Source organism: Lichenostomus cassidix, chromosome 1Aa, assembly GCF_008360975.1.
Source record: "Lichenostomus cassidix isolate B80296 chromosome 1Aa, HeHo_3.0, whole genome shotgun sequence".
In the NCBI taxonomy this organism is placed as follows: Eukaryota; Metazoa; Chordata; class Aves; order Passeriformes; family Meliphagidae; genus Lichenostomus; species Lichenostomus cassidix.
Window position 1 is genome coordinate 13,859,023 of NC_139480.1, and position 24,537 is coordinate 13,883,559.

The 24,537-nt window shown below is 38.5% G+C and overlaps 1 protein-coding gene across 1 annotated transcript; it reads left to right on the forward strand.

Annotated features, from left to right (window-relative positions):
- Positions 1-52: 52 nt before the first annotated feature.
- On the forward strand, positions 53-23,362 carry BCAP29 (B cell receptor associated protein 29). The gene is made up of 8 exons (XM_085040928.1): positions 53-254; positions 477-580; positions 3,980-4,080; positions 6,235-6,385; positions 10,807-10,942; positions 13,548-13,659; positions 20,916-21,016; positions 22,395-23,362. Exons 2-8 carry the CDS (start codon positions 489-491, stop codon positions 22,431-22,433), a joined length of 732 nt encoding a protein of 243 aa, XP_084897054.1. The 5' UTR covers positions 53-254; positions 477-488; the 3' UTR covers positions 22,434-23,362.
- Positions 23,363-24,537: the final 1,175 nt, after the last annotated feature.

Genomic DNA, 24,537 nt, shown 5'->3' on the forward strand with positions numbered 1-24,537 from the left:
TGCCCGCCGCCCCGCCCGCACCTTTCCCGGCCGGGCCGCCGGCAGCTCCGCACCGCCCCCGCCGCGTCACTCAGCCCCATCCCGGCCCACGGCCCGCGGCGAGGGCGGAGGCGCACCGTGCCCGCACGGACACCCCGTTCCCCCGCCCTGCGCCGGAGGGAGAGCCCGGCCCGCGCTTCCGCAGCCCCGGCCGCTGAGGCCCCGCTCCCGCCCCTTGGCCGCCATCAGCTCCGCCGGGCGCCGGCGCTGACGAGGTTCGCAGGCCGGGCGAGAGGGGGGAGGATGGGGCTGCTGCAGGGCTCCGCGGCCGTGCGGCACTTGGGGGCGGGAGCCGGCGGGAGGAATCCGCGGGGATTCTGCCCGGGCCCTGTCCGCCGGGCCGATGCGGCCCCGGGGTGCCCCAGTGCCCACATCCCTGTCCCGCCTCTCGTTCGGGAGGGAAAGAGCCGCCCGCCTGACCGCCCCTTCCTCCGCAGGCCGCCGGGACGATGACTTTCCAGTGGACGGCAGTGGCCGCCTTCCTGTACGGCGAAATCGGAGTAATTCTCGTGCTCTGCTTGCCGTTCATTTCTCCGCTGAGGTAGGAGGACTTCGGTGTGCTGAGCAGCACGGCTCGCTCTTCTCGCCAGTTTGGGTTTGTCTTACGCCTCTGATGTTTTCATAATCACGGCGCTTTGCTGCATTTTAAACTAGTTGTGAACAAAACTGAAGGAGACCTGTGTAGGACTTGAGTATCAGGAGTTGCAAGAATCGCTTTAAGAAGCTTTATGTTTTGTACGCAGTGCTGATTCACCCTGGAGCAGCAGTCGGGGTGCCCAGCGGAGCCCCTGCTTTGCTCCGGCAGGTGGGACGGCAGGGCTTCTCCCCGAGCTCTGGAGTGGCGGGCATACAGGAAGGCATCTCGCAGTAAGAAGGGAGAGGACAGTGCGGTTTCTTCCGCAGTTGTTTATCAGATTTGTGAGGTGCAACTTCATGTTTTGGTGTACACTAGGCATTGTGGGTGCTGAACAGATGAGAGACGTCAGATGCTCAAAGCAAGCTGCGTACAGCATGTGTAAGGGCTGCAAGAAATTTGTGAAAGCTTGCTTAAAAAACTGAACGTGAGTTTGATGCGGAAGGTTCAGGACTACTGAAATGAAGGCCTCTGTAAACTTACACATCGATTATGAAAATACTACTGCTTCTAGAACACAACACAAAGAAAATAATAAATTATTGTAAAATCATTGAATATAGTAAGGGAAAGAAACAAATTGCATTTGTCACCCTTATTGTATACAAAGGCCTGACTTACAGCATTATCTTGTTTCCTGTAAGTAGCTCTTCAAATTTGCTAATATTTCTCTAGAGGAAGTAAAACTCGTTTCTCTGCAGGAGGAAAGAGAAGCAGATTTATGATTTCAGTATGTCAAGAAGTCCTGCAAAAAAGCCAAACCCACAAAAAAACGACAACCCCCCCAAAACAGCAAGCAGGATGAAACTTCAAAGCTTCTTTTTTTAAAAAGTGCTGCTGTATCAGTAGTGTTTTGTAAAAACTGTTGCATATTTGCTTCCTCCATCTTTAGATATATTTAGAATGAAGAATATAGCTTTTACTGTCCTCTTAAGGAACAAGAGTTGTGGAAAGTTTGGATTTAACTGGTTAAACCTGTGGAGGAGTCTTGAAAATGACTGGCTCCTCCACAGCTGATACCAATGATTAGGTATGTTTCCTGAGTTTGTGAAGTTGAAACTGTTCTAAAATCTAATTCAGCTTCTGATTTTTTACAAGTTGGCTTGTGGGAAGCTCAGCATTTCAACATAGACTATTGAGTTGCTGTATTTCTTGTCGTTCTGTAAGTCAAAGTGCAACTGTACATAAGAGGAGAGAAGTATTATGGGAGTTGTAATTGTCAGATTATTGATGGCTTGTGTGAGGAAACTAGCTGCAAGAATTTCTGCAGGCTGATGACACAGGCAGAATACTTTGGAAATACTGAAATACGTTTCACTTATGATGCAAACAGAGTCCAGTGTTTGGGGCTGAAAAGTAAATTTGTAATGTGCAGCTTTACCAAAATCTATTCAAACATTAAACACAGTGCTTTTAATTATATGGAAAGGATAGATTTGTGTGCTTTGTTTGGAGCATTCAGCTATTCCTCTGAACAGTGGTTTCTGAAAGAGTGAAATCGTTTTATTGCTTATATGTAATTTTCTTCTTAACAAAACTTGTAGGAATCGTGTGGGGTTAAAACTTAGATTTAGCTGCTGTGATAGTACCAGAGGGCAGTAGCTCTGCCTGACACTTCTTGGTGGCCTGGGAGCTAGTTCTGTCAGCAGTAAGGCATGCATGGTTACTGACAGGTGTGAAACTGCTGTTTTGGAAGTTTTGATTAACTCACTTGTCAGTCTTCAAACAGACTAGTTGTCCCTTCTGCGTTTGCACGTTTTTAAAATAATTTTCTCAAATTTGCTAACAAGTTTGTAAATTCCTGGGGAACAAGTAAATTTACAGTATAAAAATGCAAGTAAACAAAGAGACAGATCTGTTCTACTAGGTGTAGTACATCTAAAATGGTGGCTAGTATTATAGTGTGGAAGGATTATATTTATGTGATTTGTCACCAAAAGGAAATGGAGTTTTAGTAAATGTCAATATCAGTACTCGTTGGGGAAAAATAAGTGTGTAAGTAGAACACAGGAAGATTTTCCAGTAAAGAGATCTGTATTTTTAGCCTGATTACAACTTGGCAGTGTAGTTTATCTAAGGTCATACCTCAGAGAATAATTTCTTAAGTGAAGGTCAGTATGGAGCTTGGAAAATTACATGTTTAAAGAGTTAGCAAGTTGATTTTGTTTGAGCTGTAGCTTAAAGTAAGCTTTATGTTTGGTACAGACTGTGACTGTCTGCTGTAAAGAATTAAGGTTATACTAAAAGACTTAAATGAGGTATTTGCATGCACAGTGCTAAAACATTTTCATTTTTTCTGGTGGAGAACTGGAAAGAACCATAGGAGATGATGCTACAGTCTAAATTAAATTCATAGTAGGTTGGAAACTGCTATTAGAGGGCAAATTTTAACAGTCTCAGGGAAGTGTAAATAGTTTTAACAAAAGCAGGAAATTTTACCTCATATGATCAGATGGTGAGTAGCAGGTGTGTGTTATGTCCCTAATGGCATGACTAGGTATTATTTGATTTGTGCATTAGCATTAATTCTAACCTGCAGCAAAGGACAAGTAGGTGCTTTGTTACCACTTGTTTCAATTTGTTTGAGCAGACGTTCTTTGTGCTGTGTGACTTCTACCACAGGCCTCCATGCAGCAATATTAAATAGACAACTGACTGTTTAAAAAAAAAAGAATTGTCTTCACCACTATTGGCCCTCACCAGAAGTCGCTTCTGTAACCAGCAAATTTATGCTTGGGAAAGGGATTTTAACCCTTGGCAAAATATGAACACAAAACTTGTCCTTTTTGGTGTCATTACAAGTTGGAATGTAATAAAAGTCCTTGTACTTCAGAGTTATGCAGACTCATCTGTGTAAAAGATAAGCCTTCTGAAGAAGGGTGATAGAGATTATCTTAATTTCTGAATGTTTTCAATTTTATTTGTCAACAAGTGGTATTAGTGGATAAAATAAAAATAATGGAATGGGTTTTACAGTTTTTACCCTATCCCTTGTTGTAGTCAGGACTGAAAACAGTGTAATGCTATCCAAAGTATAACCTAAAATGAAACACATTTGCAGAGTACCTGCTATCATGCAAGAAATTTGCAAGTTGAACTAACTGTTCTTGCCTGCATTAACAACAAAAAAAAAAGGAGAAGTTGGATTACTGGAGAAGTTAACATATACTTAAATTATATTGCAATTAAAGCTGTTTAGAGACCTTACACAAGTCTCTTATCAATAACAAGGCTCTCCTCTGTGAGGTTGTAATGCTCTTCTTTTAGTGCTTAATTATTTTTGAATAACACAATTCTGTTTTACAGATGGCAGAAGATTTTTATGTTTCCTCTATGGAGCAAAATGGCAGTATTTTGGAACAAGATGTTCCTTACAATAATAGTTCTATTGATCATCTTGTTTCTTGGTAAGTGTTAGATAATTTCTTAACCAATGGGTAAAAGAAAACCTGGTACATGGAGTTTATATCAGTAAATTAATGGAAAGGATTCAAGCCTAGTGTAAGTCAGTGAAGTTATTGAAAAGTTAAACAGTGGAATGAAAGAGGAGATGGCTAATACTGCATCCATGTTGGGAATCCAAATGCAGTAGTAATATACTGAGTGAATGAGAAGGAAAAATGAAGCTCAGTCTAGGCTGCTGCTTGGTTTCCCTTTCTCACACAGGTAAATGAACTTGTTTGATATCAGAATTTGGCTGAGCTGAGCCTCATGCAGTAGATGGCACTCTTTCTTTTGGTTGCTGTTGAAATAGAAGCTCAGAAGAATATATCAAAGCACTGGTCTGTTTGAATACTTTTGTTCAGCACAAAAAGATACAAAACAGCTGCTGGCTGCATTTGCTATGAGTAGATCCTAAGGTCTATGAAGTAAGACCAAAACTTTAATGGTGACCATATGCCTGACTGATTTAATTTAATGTCTGTCCTGACTGCTTTGGTTGGTAAGCACCTTCTATATTTCAGTGATTAAAATAATTCTCCTGTGTTTCAGGGATATTAAGTAGTTCTCCATGGATAAGTGTTTCCAATGCCTTATAATATACGTGCCACTTAATGCCAAGCTACTTGAAATAGAAAGAAAAAATGCATGGTTTTATTTTCTGTTGAGGTAAACATACAGATGCACTACATATGTAACAATGTCAGAGCAAGCTACAGTACTATAGTCTTAATATTTAAAGTACCAGAAATGCAAATAAACTTTTTTAAAATTATTTTTTGAGATTATGTTCAGTATTATCCTTAAAAGTAGATCTTCAGTAAATAGCTTGAAAACTAATGTATTTCATTTACTCTCTTCAACAGCTGTTGAAAACTTTGACCAAAGTTTGCTTTTGAGTTGGTGATGGCCATTGATTTTGTGGAAAGATAGAATTGGGTTAAAGGGAAGCAGCAATGAGATACTTGCCCCATAGCATAAAATGATAGGTTACTGCAGGACTAGACTCTTCCTACAGCACAGGGACATGCATTTGTTTGCTCCTAGTCTTTGAGGCATTGTTTGAAGCTTCACTTCAGGGTTTATTTACCTTCTAAATAGCTTAGACATATGAAAGAGACAGTCATAAGTGATGATATTCACATGTGCTTTTTTTTGGAATTGATTTTGCCTGCTTAGACACATGCAGCAGCAATTTAATAACATGATCAAAATATTCTGCAAGAACTGATGATATGTCATGAAGTGTATATATTTGTTGATGTGCAGGAGGAGATTTAAGGTGCTGTATTGGTTGTAGGAATGTCTGATGACCTTATATTTAAAGATTGTAATATGAACTCTTAACTGGTTTAAGTTTTGGGTATATGTGTATGTAAGTCCTAATGAATTATTTTGTGCTTTGAAAGGTGTCTGCAGTGTACTGGCCCTTCTGCAGAGCTATCAGGAGTATGTGATGGATAAAAGGAAGCTGAAAGATGTATGAAAGGTGGATGCAAGAGAGCAGTGGTGTAGCTTTCCTCTTCCATTCTTTTTATGATGTTACAGTTAGTAGTTACTACTAATGTTACTACTACTGTATAACTACAGTCTTCCTATTTTGATGGATGTTACAGAAATAATTTTCTGCCTCTGTGATTGCAACATAGACACTTCTGTCATTACTAAAGCACATATGTATCTAACAAACTCTATGTGAAGCAAATACCTGAGAAAAGACTACTTTTTTCACTTCTCTTTTCCTTTTCTCACTGTTTGTCCACTGGAGGATTTTAAGTCAGTTGTCAGCAGTGACATTTTGACACTGTAGGGTCTTTGGTGCCATCTGTAGAGTGAGTTGTTTTGGCCTGATCCCTGGTGGCTGAGTACAGGTGCTTGAAATAGCTGTTCAAGCATGTTTTGGACAATGGTTTATCATGTTTCTGGGAATGTGCTAGAGTACTTCTGTGACTTATCAAGACCAATCTTGAAAATGTATGGATAACATAATTGATGTCACTGTTTTTCCTATTACTGTTTGCTAAGCAGAAAGTCCAAATACGTATTTCTAGTACTAAGTCTGGTTTGGCATACGTGCACACCCACAGATGTGAATAAGAACAGACTGTTTTTGTTTGCAGATGCTGTTAGAGAAGTCAGGAAATACTCATCTGTTCATGTGAATGAAAAGGCTGCAAATGTCAACAGCAGTGCCTTTGATCATATTCAGATGAAACTCTTTCGATCGCAAAGAAACCTCTATCTCTCAGGTTTTTCCTTATTTCTTTGGCTGTAAGTATAACATTTTTCTAATGTTTACATAGTATGTTTATTACAGGAACTATTGCACAAAGTAGCTGTAAAGTAAAGATCAGAAGGCAAATTTCAGGAGATTAAAGATTTAAGTGTGACCAGGTTGGCTACGAGGCAATAAGATCAGTGAAAATAATACCTTACAAATGTTTGAAGATTGGAAGGATATGTGAGCAACACATGGAAAGAAACATTTTGAATGATGGAGAAAACATGTATTTTGCAGAAGTTTCTTTGGGGAATACCCATTTCCTTCCTTAAACTTAAGCCCTTTGTTTTGCACATGGAAAACTGGAATAAGAGAAGCTCTCAAAAACTAAAGTACTGTTAAAATAATGTTAATGTTTTGCAATCTGCTGTCATTGTGCCCTGCTGTGTTAAGAAGCAGTGCTTGAGCCTGACCTGAGCCACTTCATCTCAAGCTTGAAGTTAAGAAGCATGGGATAGTATTTTGGCTTTCAAAGAAGGTTTCAAAGGTGTTTCAGATCAAATGCTTTGTGGCAACTTGCCCACTATGATGTTACAATCTTAAGGCTGGTATCCCTTTCAGGATGTTTAAGTACAGCTAATAAAACAGGGTAAAGGAAAGGGCAGTTCTGTGCTGCCCACCTGCAGCAGCCAAGACTACCTGTGAACCAGTAGCCACAACAACCTGCAGATCTTATCAGTTGGGCAGGGAGTGCATTAAGTCATTGGATACGGATAATGTGAACAAAAGGAAACAGACATGTTGGCCTGATGATTTCCTATTTGTACATTTTTGTGGTGACCAGACAAGGAGTGTTGATCCTCTTAGGAGTTCCCTCAATGAGCTCAAGATACTTAAGAGGAACACAGAACAAGAAAATCACAGAGATTTTCGACAAACTTCTTTCCCTTAGCGTGATGTCTGGCCATTTTAGCAGAGCATTGAGCATAAAGAAGTGTAAAGGAAAAATTATTATGAAGCTTGAGCAGAAAATTTTGGAAAAAACAAATGTGGCTGTAGCCTTGCACAATAGTGATAGGAATGCATCGTGTTCTTTTTCTTCCTACAGAAAGGTTAAGTAAATATGCACAAATATGTTTTTAATCTCTGCTCCAAGACGAATAGCTGGATTGTGTCCTACACAAGAATTGGAAGCTGGTCTCCCAGGATCCTACTTCCTCTCAACTTTCAAGGAAGAAAACTTGTCAAGAGGCCTCAGTAGATTTTATTATGTATAAAAGCTCTGCTCATGAAGAGGTTTGCTTGAGGCCTTTCTTGAGCTACTGGCTTTCCACCAATATTTAGGAGACACAAGCACTCCTCCAGCAGTGGCTAGATCAGAGGACTTTTTTTAGTAGAGCTGTTTTGCTTATCCATTAAACAGGCATAATGTCTGTCGGAGAAGAAGGGGAAAAGTGTTCCTTGGGTTGCATTATCCTGCACTGCTACTGCCATCACCCAACCAATTTAAGACCCCATCTAGTGTGAATGGATAATTAGATGCCCCTAGTACATTATTTGGGTCAATTTGGGTTCATTTTAGCACATCAGCCAGTAGGAGAATTCCTCAAGAGTGGTGAATGGAGATTCCTAAAATGTTGGAGGCTGGGAGCTTGGCACGTCTGGCAAGACAGCAGCAGTTGTGCAATTCAGTAATTGCAGAACATTGGGTACAGGTGAGGGAAATTACCTGTCAGTGGAGATACTGGGGCCAGCTGAGCCCTCATCTGCAAACTACACAGAAAAGAGGAAGGTTGTAGTCCCCAGAGACTGTCCTCTGGGTATGAGAGAGACATCTATCTGCTAGTCTGACCTGGCCCTCTGTTAGCCCATGCTGAACCAAAGAGGGATAAGAAGGGCTGAAAACTAAAGAAAACCACAAGAAAACATGAACCCACTGATCACTGGGGCAGGGGATCAAATGACAAAGGACTGGAAAAGATTGAGGCATTGCGTGTTTCATTATGGACCTTACTTTGCATTGTTTCTACTGATGAGTTCTGCTGTTTGGTCTCCCAGTTCACTGAGCCTTCTAGGAGAGTCAGCAGGGAATGTAACATTGCCCCCAGTAGTGGAAGATGCAGCTGGGGAGTACGCGGGCCAATTGAGCATAGAAAAGTCTGTGGTATCCTAGGATGGTAGATGGAGTTGGCCATTGTCATTTCAAGGCTTACTTTGAAAGATCAAGGTGGTCTGGGGAGAATCCTGCTAACTGCAAAAAGGCAAACATTGCACCTGCCTTCAAGAAGGACAGAAAACAGGATGCAGAAAACCAGAGACTCACCTTGCTGGAAAGTTATAAAGCAAATCTTACTCAAGGACTTCAGGGACATGAAGGACACCATAACTTGGAACAGCCAGCACAAATTTACTTATAGAAGATCATGCCTGGCCATCCCTGTTGCCATCTACAGTGAGATGAATGGCTGTGTGGATAAAGAACAGAATTGTGATGTTGTGGCCCTTTCTCAATGCCTTTGACATAGTGTCTTGTAGTATCCTGATAGCCTAACTGTGGAGGGATATAGGCTGGAGAAATGGAGAAAAAAGCAGGTGGAAAATTCCCTGGACCTTTGGGCTCAAAGGATAATAATGTGGTTCAGCTGGGTACCCCTCAGGGATTAGTATTGGGCTCAAAATTGTTTAATGTTCTTATTAACAACATGGATGACAGGATTGAATGTGCTCTCGGCAAGCTGCAGACAGTACCAAATTAGAGTGGTTGACATCTTGGAGTGCAGTGCTGCTTTTCAGAGGGAGACAGAAAGGCTGAAAAAATGTGCTGACAGAAATCGCATGAAGTTCAACAAAGACAAATGCGAAGTCTGACATCTGATAGGCAAACAGCGTCTGGGCTGGGGACTGGGTGGGTGGGTAGGAAGCAGCTTTGCAGGAAAGACCCTGGGGTTCCTGGTAGACAGCCAGTTGTGTATTGAACTGTGATAGCAAAGATGTAGTCAGCAGGTCAAGGAAAGTGGTTATTCTGTTCTGTCTGACACTTGTGATGCTGCAGCTGCAGGACTGAATCCAGTTTTAATTCCCCAAAATACTGGAGTATTGCAGTGGGATACAGAGAAGGTTGGAGGCTGAAATATGTGACTTATGAGGAGATGATAAGCTTTCAGCCAGTAGAGACTTTGGAGGGAAAATCCTATTTCTTTCTATGTCTGTCTAGTTGTAGCATGTAGAAAAGATGGAGTCAGGTCATTTCAGTGGATCTACACAGCAATGACAAGAGGTAAGGGGAACCTAAGATGTTCTTGAGGTAGAAAAGTATTTCTACTGTCAAGAGCAGTTAAAAATTGGAACAAGGACCCTGAAGGAGGGTGGAATCTCCTATCACAGAAGATGGTAGGAACTCAACTGGACAAGCCTCTGAGCAATCTGCTCAACCTGTCCCTGCTTTGGATGGGATGGAAGCCTCTTAGAGCCTACATGACTCTGTGATTCTCATTTAGTTATGATGTTTTAGTGACTCCTCCATCTGCAAGTTAATAGGCAATAGTAAGATTTGCCAACTCTTGGAATAGTGACATGGGGACCTTAATTTTTGTATTGACCCTCAAAAAAGTAAGAGAAGGAGCTTTCAGTGAAAGAGCAAGGGGGTAGAGAGAGGCTTGATTTTAAAAGGTCTATTAATACTCTTCCAGTTATGAAAAAGCCAATTGGATTTTCAAATTTCTTTGAAGAGTAGCTGCATAGTTACATTACAGGCATTAATTTAATTCAGGGTTGTGTTGCCTTGATTTAGAAACATTTGAAAGACTTCAAGATAAATAATGAAAGTAGTGATGCAAAGAAGCAGTCACTAGATCAAATCAAGGGAGAAGTTTGCAAAGCTTAGAACTGAGCTGCCATATGAATGCCAACATCCATACGTGTTCTGATTTAAATGTATTGAAAGAGTACTTTGAAGGTTAATATGCTCACATTGCTAGTTTTATTCTTATAAAGCTGTTTATGAAGTTGTGTGATTTTTTTTTTTTTTTCACTGTACTCATTACCATATTGTGCCGTTTGGCTCTTGCATTTGGAGATCAATCCTGTTAAAAATACTGGGTCATGTAACAATATTTCAGCTTTTAAGCAGTCAGATGTCTGACCTCTTAATGGCTGTGGGTGTTTAGGAGGGAGGTTCTGCATCAAGTAAAAATCAGAATGTCAATGGATGAAAATGTTTTGTCTCTCCTGTTACTATTATTTGTCATTGATGGGCCTGGATGTTTCCCTTATTGTGCCTAAACAGACCTCTTCTGGTTTTTTGGGGTTTTTTTTTACATTGAAAGCAGAGAGAGAAAAGGGCTTGTTTTGGTTTGTTGGATTCTTTGTTTGTTTTGATTTTTGTTGGTTTGGTTTTTGCTTGTGGGTTTGTTTTGTTTTTTTTTAATTTGTGCTGTAAATTACAGTTCTGTTCACTGTTTTTCTTCACCAGTGTATTGAGACGTACTGTTACTCTTCTTACTCAATTGGCAAAAGAGATGGCATCTCATGCAGCTCTGGAAACACAAGTAAATGATGCTACTGAAGCAGCCAAAAAATATATGGCCGAGAACGAAAGGCTGCAGGAGGTATCTTTGAGCTTCTTCAGTAACTTTCTTATACAGTAGGTAGTTGGTACAACATACTCTGAGGATGGTTTGTTACTGAATGTTTGTTCTTTTTTATTCTTCTGGTTGAAAAAGGAAGAAGAATGTTTTTACAACATGTAACTCAGAATACTGAAAAGAAATTACAGTAACATTTTATTAACAGAGGATACTGAAGTAAAACCAAATAAATGAAGTTCTGTCTTTCCCATACAAATTTCTTTGAAGTAGTAATAGATTCTTAATATTTCTCTCTGAATTTAATAATAACAAAGTAGAGGGAGACACTAAATTTATTCCTTCTATCCTGAACAATTACCTGTTTGGGTCAAGGCTGTAGCAGTCCAGGATGAAAAAGCCTACTATATAACTGTTCTCATGCTGACTCTTTCTTCTTAAAAGGATTTTCTCCAGTCCTGAAATGTATTTTCTAACTTATAAAATTAATCATTTTTTATTTAATGTATTACTCTTTTGTATTTAATGTATTTAATGTATTATTGTGTCTTTTTATGGTAGGTCAGCCAATTTCCTAATACTTCCTTTTCTTAGTAGGACAACGTTGTAGTATTAATGAGAATACTACCAAAAATTTCTTACTTAAAAAAAACCACCAGTGCACCAAAGAGATGTTATTTTTATGCAAAGAATGGTTAAGCTGTGGTTCAATATATAACTGTTTGCAGGAAGGGAAGTCATCAAAGACAATTAAGATAAATGTATTAAATATTTTCTTCTTACTGATTACTTTGACTTCTGTTTGAAGAGACTGCTAGAGTACAGGCATCTGGGGTATAGTGACTTTTTGAGTCTGGCACATTTTCAAAACAAAACTCCCTGCAGGTGTGTACAGGTTTCCTTCCAGTTTGTCTAAAGTAGTGTTCTAAGGTTACTGGTCCTGTAAATCTTTTGTAATAAATCTGCATATGAATGGAAGAAACTCAGGACAAAAAGTACTGGAAGGGATACAAAAATACAGTTGTTTGAGGGGTGTTGTAAAGCGAGAATCACTAGTTTGTGTTAGGTGTTTCCCAAGTATAAAATGATTCCAAAATTTTGGGATTTGGTGTTTTGTCAGAATTATCCAAATTCCTTCCCTCAGCCATGGAATTTGTCTCTTTAGTGCCTATGGGTACTTTTTTGTCTTCTCTGTCCTGTTGGGATTTTGCCAAAAGTCCTCTTTTTTGTTCTGCTTTCACATTCTCTTAGCAACACATTCTCTTAGCCACTTGTAAATGATAGCCAGAAACTGGAAACTACTCCTGTTTGTTTTTATTTGTGTGTTTGATTGCATGGTTTGCAAAAACACAGGTAGCCACAGGTACAGGAAACATGCTGTGGCTGGATCTCCATTGTGATGGACATGGGAAGTGTTCAGGATTGGAATATTTTAACTTCATAGATATCCTATGGTTTAGGCTTCTCTGTGGCTTGGCCCAGTGTTTGTGTTTATTTACAAGTGTGCTTCATTCCACTGTTGGAGAGAAGTGAGAGCAATTGAACATAAGGCACTGGCTGCAAGTATAAATACTATGAGTTTACTCTGGTGTGCAAGGTCTGCACTGTCACCTGCTCAGAGGTTCCATGGAGCACAGGACTTAAGATAAAAGTGTACAGAAATAGCTATTTGCATATTAATAGAAAGAGATGAGCACAAAGTAAAAAAAGACAGTTGGCCATGGTTTTGTTACCAGCAGTTAAACGTCATCTCCTCTCTCTGATTAAATGGCTTCTGGAATTTTTTTCAGCTCTTTTCCTTGGATTGTTTACCAGTCTTTATAAACTGGTCTTTTTTCATCTTCCTAAAGTAATCTTTCCCCTTTGTACCTGCCTGTGCCTGGTAATCTCTGATATTGCTAGTTCACCTAACAGCTGTTGGTCTCAGTCATTTTGCTTTACTTTTTCCCATTAAGCATTCACCACTTTTTTTGCTATTGCAGAGATAATGTGTGGTTAGACAGAAGAGGCTTTATGAGGCTTTATGTTCTTGTTATGGGATCTAATCTTACATCTTAAGAGCATGCTTAAGTAAAGTGGTGCCAACATTTTTGGAGTACAAGGAATATATTGCTCTTGTGTCAAGTGTTTACAGAGCTCTTCCTGAATCCTTTCCTAGTTTTTGTCTTGAATTTCACTGGAAATTGAATCTGGGTATTGGAACTATTCTGAAGATTGAACTAGGCACAAACCTACGAGGAGAGAATCAGAGTAAATTATTAGAATCAGTTGCATGTAAATATGGCAGCATTCTGTCACTGACAGTCCCAGTGTGTATCTTCTGAAAAATCCATTCATAACCTAAATGAGAGTTGTACACTCAATGCAGAACATGCAGAGTACTCTTACGCCATTCTATTGCATGTATGCCATTATGTAAACCACTGAGCTTGTTTATTTCCTCTTTTTTTTTTTTTTTTTTTATTTGGTAGGATTTTTTTCTAGAATGACTGAGTATCTGCCTGTATCAGGTTGACATTTGATAACACCTAATGCTTTGCAAGATCAAGGCTGACATTCTTTGGATATTTTGCATTAATATCAGACTAATGAAAGTAAAATTAATTGTAGCAACTGTGGTTTTTAATAGACCTTGAGTGGAAAAGGAAATGGTAAAAAGAAGGCATTAACAGATGAAACTGAGGAAAAGTTGAAAGAGGAAGTTGAACGTTTGAAAGCAGAGCTACAGAAGACATCAAATGGTAAGTATTAGTTAGGACTTCTCTGCCAATAAGAAAAAGATGATTTCAACACTGAATGTCAAAAAAAATCTAGATATAGCATGAGCTAACTTCATCTGCTAAATGTGCAATTGCCATCCCAATATTTTAGTAAACGTGTTCATTATGAAAATATGTAAGGTGTAATTGAAACACCTTGTTAAGTTGTAATTATTTAGAAATTTGCGCTGATGTATTTAAGTGGTGTTGACTTGTCTTCATCAATGACATGAACAGATTATGGAATCATTTGCAGGTTGCTTGTAGGCGTGCGTTTGATCTTTCATGTCATAAATAGCAGTCACTCTCCCTGTATAGAATGGGGAAGTATTGTGGTTGAGGTTTTTTACTGTAACACAGGGTTTCAGTCGCCAGAAAAGTCCTTGACTAGTATTCTGAATTTATATATGTTCTGCAGCTGCGATGTTAAGATGTTACCTTTTTAAATATTTTTTTTGCTTACAAGGAAACGTACCTTGCAATTTGTAACATAGTACTTTTGTTAGCAGCTTCCGTGTTTAGGGTTTAGGTTGTCAAAACTGCTTTATAGGCAGCCCAAATTGAGATAGAAGCAGATTTTACCTGTTTGGTTCTGTCTTACTGGGATCTGTCAAGGTGTGTGATGCCTGTGAGCACCAGCTCATCTGAAATCAGTGTTTTTAAGATAACACCATCTGCAATCTTGTAAACATTAATCAGATGTTCAGACTGTAACAAAATACAGATTTTCTTGGTACCAGATATCATGTTATCATCAAAACAACCCTGCTTTCATATTGCCTGGCACTGCTACAATGCTCTAAGAATAACAGCAAATATTTCATGAATCCTTTTTCACTGTCCACTGGGAATTCAAATAAAAAAATGTAAAACAGCTGTTTTCAGCTGGGCTTGAAGCAGCAAGAATCTTTAAATAGAGAGTCTCGTTAGTTCACATTCTCAGGCATGTTTGATGGTGGTTTTTCCCTCTCCTGCTGTTTTCTTGAAGAAAGGAGGGAAAACTGCCTTTGAAGTGACAGGTTCAATGGAAAATTTAAATGCATATGTTTTATTTAAACTAACTGGTGGTATGTAACACTAATATAATGTAAGCTTTTCAGTCAGGAATGCTAGAGAAAGCTAAGAAACAAATAGATTTACCTCATGCTGCTTCAGCTTCATTCTCCCTGTGGGCTGTTGTCCATCCAAAAGATGTATAAATTAAGGCATACTTGAATCTTTTGTTAAGGGAAAAAGTGGGAGAGAGGGCCATTCGAAGGAGTGAATAGGAAAATATTTACAGCCCTTCTCGTGATGCCACCCCCCTCATTGCCAAAAACCCCATAGGTGGTACAGGAATTACCACAGGCAGCTAGGTGGTGTTAAAGTTATGTCTGTCTTACTTTTTGTCAGTTTTCTTACATGTTACTTTGAGCAAATTGATACCCAGAAATCTTAAAGTACTTGATAATAACGACATCTGTGGACACATCTTTCTGTGGAATGTTGGAGAATGCGAATTAAATTCACTGTTCTCTTTTGAAATTCCTGCAACTGGGCAGGTGAATGTTGACTTTCACTAAGTGTGAGCAATGCATTACACAAAATGAATGTTGAGATTGGAAAGCTTGTTTTGCCTCTTTTATACAATTTGTTTCATGCTGGTTAGCTCACATGACTAGAGTAACTTTTTCTTTGTGTCCACAAAGTCCAATCCATGAAGTTGGGAGGGGGGAGTGGGGGAGTGGGAATGAAGAGTGTAAAAGCTGTCACCTAATAATGAAACAAGACCAAACTGGTATAAAAATGAAAAATTTACTGGTTTTGATTTTGGAGATTTTCTTCTTGTTTGTTTTTCAGCAATAGTATTAGTAAGAGTCATAAATTTGGGTTTTGTTCTTGGTTGGTTGGTGTTTTGGGTTTGGGGTTTCTTTTTGCAGCTTGAAAGGAAAAACAAGGATTTTTTTTTTTCAAAACCAGTTTCAAATATTCATTGCTCTGGTCTGGGACACTTTTTAAGCTGCTGATGCATGGTGATATATTATTTTATAGTAGGCCATGAGTTGAAAGGTCTGTTAACTTGGTATGGTGGCATCCAGGAGGAGTCCTAAATATATACCTGCTTCATGTTTAAGAACACAGTTTAGTATCAGATTAGTGCTGTGACTTCAAAGGTCATCCAAATTTTCTGTAAAGTTTTGAATCAGGATTTACAACAGGCAAAAAAATACTGTATGTCTCCACTTGCTGAAATTCTGACTAAAATCGTAGTGCAGGTAGGTTATTGCAGACTTTAAGACTCATAGCTAGTTCTCCAGCTTTCTACCTTTTACAGAAAACACAGATGATTTTTTTTCCTTGCGTAACAGTGACATCCTAAGTTAAGAAGACATTTTTCCATCTCCTGTGCTTTGAACAGGTAGGGAGGAAGAATCAAAATACAAGACCAAGCAGTGAAATTAGTAAAATCTGAGGAAAGGTTGGAAATTAATTACAAGGTTTTTGACCAAATTCAGGTTTTTTCAGGCTTAAGTTTCCTATTCCCCTTGATGCCTTTTTTTTTGCTTTATTTTGGAAATGAAGGCAAGAGGGCTAGTTCCTCCCTACTTTGTTGCAGACCCACATATTGTTGTCAAGGCTTTATGGGCCCCCAGCAGTGGGGCTAGCACTTTTAGAGCCTAGATTCATTTCTAGCATGCCTAGACATGTAATAACATGACTGTTAAAAACCTTTTGAGATGGTATTTTATTGATACACTTGTATATTATAAAAATGTCTCATTGATACCTAGAAATAAATGTAAATACTTGTAGGAGTACCCAGTACAGATGTGAGAATGTTTCTCCTGCTACACATTATACATACTTCTAACAAAATACTGATTCAGATAATTCAAAGTTCTCAGTATGGCTACTAGCCTAGGACCAAAAAGAATTTTCTGGGGAAAGAAGACATGCCATGATATTGTTTAATTTTGTTGATTTGGAAAACTATTCCAAAAGCCACAACAAAACAAATTATCTGCAACTGGCCATGAAGTTAGAGCTGAGAGAAGTTTCATAAGCCTTGTGTCCTTACAGCAGTCCTTGTTTTGGGGGCAGGAGCAGGGGGCCTAATGAAATATATACTGGCTCATCAAAGTAATTTAGGTGCTTTTGAACTTTAGTTCAACTTTTTCTGAAAATACTCAGTTTATATATTGTTGTCATAGGCATGCAGTGGGGCAGGAGGAAATTCTAATGGAACTTCCATACATCCTTTAAAGAGGTTTGTTTTGTGTCCAGGCTCTCACGAATGTTCTTTGTTTCATGGTTGCACAGTGTTGTAGGAGACAGGAAGGGAGCAACGATTCGTGTGGAGGGCTGGGTTTATAATAGCATTTAATTGTTGGCTATTCTAGAAAGTATGCATGTACAGATGTACAGCTCTCGCTTAAATGTTAAGATTACTACATATTAGAAAGATATTTAAAAATACAGACTTTGGGAATACATTTCATAAAACTATTGCTGCAAGGGAGAGTTCAGTTTGGCTTTGGTGTTGCCAGGCAGGCTAGTGCCATGTATGCAAATTATATTTATGTTGATCTTCACTGATGCACTCTAGTTTTTAAGAAAAAACAAGTTAAAAGAATTGGCTACAGTCTTGTTATTTAGCCAATGGCATAGGGAAGTTTAGAAATAAAGTCTGTCTTACTTAACCATACTTTGTACAAAACTGTGGGATCATAATCAAGGGTGGGAGCCGTTGCATGGTGTCACATGCAGCAAGAGTTGATACTCACGTTTGTTGATTGGAAGGGATGGCTGCATACAGCAAGCATGGGTTTATTATGCAAGGCTGTTAATGCCATCCAAAGATGCTCTAACATCCCTTTTGTAACAAAATTTCATTTGAGGTTGCAAAAGGGACTTGAAGCAAATTACTAAATTTTTTGGCCCTGCCTTCTCATTTTAAATTCTAACCATTATATGTTAAGAGAATTAAGAATTAGTATGGAATTACTTGACTGGAGTTGTGTTCCCAGCCTTACAGCGTATTTGTTGGCAAATCTTTTGGGCCATCAGTGCCTAAATTCTTAAATGTGAATAGCTCTTTTTTAACTAGAAAACTCTTTTAAGAGAGGGCTCTTTTTTACTCTTCAGCTAGTCCAAATCATTTGGGTTTTAGGCTTGTATTGTGAGTAATGCTAATGTAAGTTCCAGATCGTTTCCTTAGTAGCAAGCACTGTAAGTCAAATGATTTAGTCAGACCAGGACTAGTAGTTGTGCAAGGAAATGTCCAAAGAATTATTGGGTTTTTTTGTTACTGTTTGGTTTTGGTTTTAGTGTTTGGTTCTCTGTCCTTGTTGAAATGAGAAGATCACAGAAATGCTACAGCAACTGGGCTGTGGTAATGTAGTTGCTCAGAACAGTTTTATTTGTCATCCTTAGAATTCAGAGCAATCTGAAGTAAACTGTCTGTCCTGGAATAGCATTCAGAGAATGTGGTGAAAGAAGGTCAAGTTTTCTACTTTTCCCAGATTGTTCATGTTATAATTAGTTTAAGGCCCTTCAGTCACACGTAAGTGTAAAGGGATAAAGTTTTCCACAAGCATCTTCCATTGAAACACTGCCTTAAGAAGAGTTTGATGATTTTTCTTTGAAGGTAAGGAGAAGGAATGAAGAAGGATAGCCTACCTCTCATGGTACTAAGGCTGGATTCTGGGTTTGGAGCTTACTGATTATTCCTCTCGTTGGTTGCATTAACATAGAAGCAGCATCCTCACCTCCTGCCTGCCCATGCATTGACTTGGTGGGAATTGTCAGCTGTTAAAGTTTGCTCGCTGTCAGTCCAGCTGTTGTGCTCCTGTGAGGCAAAGTAACAGGCCAGATGGAAGGCAGAAATAATAACTGAGTGTATTGTGCACACAAAGGATCTCCTGTTTCCTTCTGGATCCATGTTCATATGATAGGATCCATATGACAAACAATGTACCTGTGCGATTGTGTGATGGACCTGGCTGCACTTCAGTGCTCATGCAGCAGCAAAGGAGTTGGGCACTGCTGTGTGGACACTCTCTGGTGCTTGACAAGGCAGCCAGGGAAACTGCTGTGCTGAGGAATTCACGTTGTCAGAGATGTGATGCTCCTTTTAATTGTGTGGTCCCAACAGGAATGAGTCTGGATTTGGTGGTTTGTTGATGTTTTGGGGGTTTTGTCCGTAGCCAACACAGGTGGAAAGGACAATCTGTTCTTTGCTTTTTCGTCTTCTAGGGTTAGGTGAGGTGTTTCTGTCGTACATCTGTTTTGGTCAAAACATTAAAACAAAGCAGTATCTTGTTTGCTTTCTTGATTTGTAGATACTTTTAGATATTTTGTTCATGTTTTAAAAATAAAGTAGTTTTTAGTTGCAACTGAAGTACTGTGCTGCTGCTTATAAATAACTAAATGGTATTAGATCAATAACATTGAGTTATCACTTCTTCAGAAATGAGATACTAATTTTTACTATGCTGCATACAAGAATGTTCAAACAAAAGCAAGATTTATCTTCCTAATTAGAAGATTCTTGGAGAAGTGAAATGGCATATGTATATCTTTTTTTGTCCACAACTTAAAATTCAGAAGTTTATCAAATTGTCGCAAGTTTATTTTACTGATTTCCAAATTTTACTATTGAATATTTAAAGTGGTACCAAGATCTCAAAGACTGTAACAGTAATGGGGTTTGACTTGGCAGATGTGTGGAAATCATAATTGTTCCCAATACCAAAACCTTCAGAAAATTTTTATTAATTCTGTCAGGAACGATATAAAGGATGAAGGATAACTGTATGAGTAGGGAAATTAAAGAAGGGGTTTAAAGAAAAGGGATGAATTTTTGATCATATTGGAATCAATAGACGGAAGTGTTATTAACACCAGTAAATCAGAATTTCAGGGTAGGTAAAAGTCCTGTTACAAGAGAACCACTTGCAGAGTTCTGAAATGAGAATTACTTTTCATGTGTACATTCAAATTAATTACTTAAAAATAGCAGAAATTCTGGGGGAGGGAGTTCTCATTTTTGCATGTAGGAGAGTGGTCAGATCTTGTTTCCTGATGTTTCAGGAACTAGCTCTCAAAGAGAAATCTGGTTCACACCAGACTGCTTGTAGCTCAGTGCTTAACAAAAACCTCTAGCTCCTCATCTTTTGAGAACAGGCTTTTAGAGGTGCTGCAATTCTTGAGTTCTGTGGAGGTCTTTGGGAAAGAAGACTGTCCCGGAGTTCACAGTCAAAGGATAGATCCACACTTTTGGAACAAGGAAATGTGCAAATTTTAATTTTTTTTTTAATTTGTACCATCAGATTTGGTGGTTTGGATTTTTTAAGTGGCCATGTGAGGCAGCCTTATTAGGTCATTAACAACATTTCTTTTCACATGAATAAAGCAAGTTTTAGACTATGCCTGTGGTGCTACATCAGAGAAATATAATGATGCCTGAGATACCTATAGCAGAGGAATATGAAAATGTCTAAATGACCTTACGTACCAACTTAGGAGTAGTGGCTTTATGACACTTTGTGATGTTTTACCCTGCACTGTGAAATAGCCCCCATGGAGTCCTGGGCTGTTTGGTACTGCAGCATAGATGTGCTTTCAGTTTGTGTTGATTGAGTAATAATTATTTTCCCCTGTTAAAAACCTATTCAAAATTGTCTGTCCTCCCACTACCATTTCTGCCTTCTCATCCATAAACTGATGCTGCTAGTCAGTTAACTTGTGCATGGTAAAAAACAGGGTGAAAAAGCAAGGTCTGTGCTCCTATAGTCATGTATTATCGTCCTCCTTACTGTGTTTTGTAGATGGTCTCAGATTTACTGTGTGAAAATCTTGCCCAGTGTTTGAATTTGCTGTTTGTTTTAAGAGGTCTGACAGTTTCGATTTTGGAGTTGCAGAGTTTGGTTTTTCTAGAACTGTCTCCTGCAATGTGACAAAATACTGTAGTCATCACTAACTAGTCACCTCTTCCAGCAGTTTATTGGTCTCACCCTTGCCTTTGTTACAGACCCTTCTTGTTTCTCGTGCTGATCTTTATGAACACAGGCCATTCTCTTTCTGCTCCCTGTCCTCAACATCTCTTCCTGTGTCCACCTGTGATGCTGTGTTTTAAATTTTAAGCTTTTTTAGAGGAAGAACTGTCTACTTCAGTGGAGCCCTAATACACATCTAGGGCTCTGAGGAGCTGCAGGAATACAAGCGATAATTAAAACACCAATTCTGATCTTTTACAGCTTTCCACAAGGCAAAAACTGAAGTCGCTGCAGTTAAAAAACAGTCTGAAGGCCTTAAAAGAGAATATGATCATCTGATGAAAAAATTTGAACAGCTTCAGGTGAGTGGCTCTGGATTTCTATACAAGTACTGTATTTTGAAAATGTACCAGCAAAATTCTGCTTGTTGGTATTTATTGTGCAAGGTAATTTACTGAAATCTTTAGTATAACGTAAAGTTACAATGGACAGCATCATTAAACTTCATCAAAATAGTAGAATTTTTTTTTGCAAAGTTATTAGCATTTTCTTTTTTGCAGTTCAGTTGACAAAGCTCAGGTCATCATAAGGTTTAATTTTATTGTTACTTGAAAAATAAGATCCAGATAGTTTTGCATGTGATGATCAAACGGAAATATTGTAAGAAAATCATAGGAGGTGTGTGTGTGGGAGTGTGTGGGTGGCGGGGGGAGTATATACATAATTTATAAGAGTAGTTTAATTTTGTTTGCTCTTAAAACATGCTTTTGCAACCCTGGATTATCAATGTTGCAGTACTGTTGATACGCAAGGATAAAAAACCCAACAAACAGCCTAGGCTGAAAACAGACTGCTGTAAAATTCAAACTGAAGTGCCAAATAATTTAAAAAAAACCAAACTATATTAAGCAAAAGTTCAATTAGCTGTTTGGTAGAGTTTGCTCGTGTGCATGGCTATAATACCCAGAAAATATACAGTAATTATTTCTGGTAGAACTGAGAGTCTGTACTTCTAAGTTGTCTGACAGATATTCATATGCTCTATGCGTAACATCTGTCTCAAGCAAAACTCAGTAAAAATGAAAGTTAGCCATTTTACAAGTAATGGTCTTGGGAGAAAATAAATTATTGTTAAAATTATGGTGACCTGCTTTTCAAGAAAAATTGTTCAGTCCTGTATTAATAAAAAAAAAGGCAGTTTTGACCTGGTTATAATCTTTTTTTCCTGTACTCTGTGAAACCACTTACTCATTCCCAGCCTCACCCTGTACTCCTACAGAGATTGCTCAGCTGATCTCTGTGTTCAAATCAAGACCACCATAAATGGCCTGTCCTTGTTGTGCTTCCCTGTGTAATGAGCCATAGTAGTCCTGCTGAATTTCTGACAGACTTGTGGTCTAAAACACACATCTTTACCATTTTCTGTTTACCTCTGAGTAGAAAGAACAGAAGGTACTGAGCACACAGTAGACATGGCTCCCAAGGATAAATCAGTTAATAGCAGAAAATGTTTTTTGCTGAGTTTGCTGCACAGCTCAGCTGTAACACAAAGAGAGCAGAACTTGACTGCTGGCAGCTGACACTCAGGTGTTTTGTGGGGTAGTACTGGTGGGACTGCATCTTAGAAAGGTGTGTGGTGAAAAAATCAGGTGTGACTGCAAAGGGGCAAAATGTGGCATCTCTAGTCAATGGTTTCTGATTTTCCCAAACTTAAATTATTTTTCATCTGTCTCTTTTCAGAAAGATTTAAATAAAGCGGAAGATAAGAAAGACCTGTAAGTGCATTTAAGATGGATGGTGTCGGCACAGTTGCTTGAATGAGAAAAGTTTTGTGCTGTTTATGTTCCTGATGCATACCTGAAACAAAACCTGATTTTTCTGAAAAGCACATGCATTGCAGGTCACTATTCAGAGTCCTCTAACAAATCTTGGTTGCCAAAATGTGCCGTGTTGCAAATAAAATATTAAGTGGCTTACTGGATTTACCATGGAGTTTGTCACTGCTCTCATGAGGAGAAACTCAAAAATTTTTCAACTCCACCTGGAGTAATTTGACTGTTTTGCAAGCTTTTGCCTCCCATAATGGTAACAAATCACCATTTGCTTGTAGCATTTGAGTGAGATTGTATATCACCCTAGGTCATAAAAACACAATTACCTAAACCTCCTTTGCAACACCTGTTTGGAGTCCTAGAAATTCAGTTCCCAGTGGGTTGAAGAAGGCTGAAAGCTTTCTATCAGTGGAAAATTGAATGACAATCTATCTAATGAAAATAAAGAAAGGAAGTTTGCATTTCTAAATCCACCTCACTAGTTTGTGACTTTCACTTAGCCACATGGATTTGAGTGTATTTTAACAAACAATATTTTGCATGCCTCTGGTTTATTTTTCTTTAATATATTGGGATATTTCAGTCTTGGGTTGGCTGGTATTAGCAGTCTTTATTTTTACACTGTTTACATTGGTTTACTCTGTATGTACCACCTAACTTCTTTTGCCTCGCTAAGTAAAACATCTTTTTAAATGTAGATAGTTTGGTTTCTTTTGTTTTGTTTTCATGGATACGATACCTCAAATAAATGTGCACTGTTTTGCATAAGACCTTTTTGGTATTCAGAAAGTTGTTTTGAGTTTATTTGTTAGTTGGTTCCAGTTTATATTTGAAAGTTCAATATGTTTGTTGCATTAAACGGATTGTTTAAGTTCATGGTTTCTGGGTTTATTCTTGTAAATCTCTTTCAATATATTATCATAGTTAATAGTTATGTGCATTAGGAACAAAACACACTTCTAACTTGGTGATGCTTAACTTTCCTTGAAAATACAGTCTTCAAAGTGGTAGTTTTGATTGCTGTGGATATAGGATTTGTTTAGCTTAGAATTTAAACACAACTTATCAAGCAGTATAAGGCATAATAACATAGCATATCAAATAAGAATGCATACATTTTTTAAAAATACTTTACCCTTGCTGAAGTAGTACAGAACGTGTTTTCAGAGATTCTGTGACACTGGAGATTTTTTTTATCCATACAAAAACTTACAGGGAAAGTTACAGATTTTTCATACCTGCATACACACTTGTTTTGAAGATGTAGTTGAATGCATCTTTGGGTATTTTTCCCCACCCCTTTTTGAAATATTTAAAGTTGTGGTGGAATGTTATCTCCAGTCGGATCCAAAGACTGTGGTTGGAAGCCTTGGAAGTATAAGAAGAAGTGCTGGTTTTGATAACAGAACAAAAAAACCTCATGTATGTTTCTTACTTCAAGACACTGAACAAAAGCAAATAAATCTTGCTTTTTTTTACTGTTATCCACTCAATTTTTAAACATTTCTTCTGCTAGTATAAGTAGGTATAAAATTACTAGCTTACGATGAATGATGTTGTGCACTGTACTTTTCATCCTTAAAAATTTATCTTAAAAAATAACACGGAATAAAAAATGGATAGCTGTGAATGCACTGATAGTACTGATATTTCTCCTTGAGAAGAAACTCTGAATGGTTTGCACAATTTTTTTCTGTAGAGCATGACTGAAGTGTGAAGGAGTGCAGGGTGATATGCACTGCTCCCTGCGAAGCTGAAATGAGGCTGAATATTTTCATACACGCAACATGCATTCAACGTGATACTTACATGCTGTGATACATTACACAGAAAACCTTGATATCAGGCCACAGGGAAATACTCACTTCATTAGAGATTCCTTAAACTCAGAGACTTTTTATTTTGCCTCTATTCACTTCTGTCATGTCCATTAGTTGGATCCTCTGTCAGGTTTCCCTGTCACAGAGTATGACCATTTTTGTATTTCTCTGTTGTGGACAGTCACACATTTGACTGAGTTGCATTATCACACTTCAGTTCTGTGGAGTCCC

Coding starts and splice junctions, on each gene's coding strand:
- BCAP29 (XM_085040928.1), top strand. CDS start 489: ATGACTTTCCAGTGGACGGCAGTGGCCGCCTTCCTGTACGGCGAAATC. Junction 6,386..10,806: donor TTTTCCTTATTTCTTTGGCT/GTAAGTATAACA, acceptor TTTCTTCACCAG/TGTATTGAGACGTACTGTTA. Junction 21,017..22,394: donor AAAAATTTGAACAGCTTCAG/GTGAGTGGCTCT, acceptor GTCTCTTTTCAG/AAAGATTTAAATAAAGCGGA.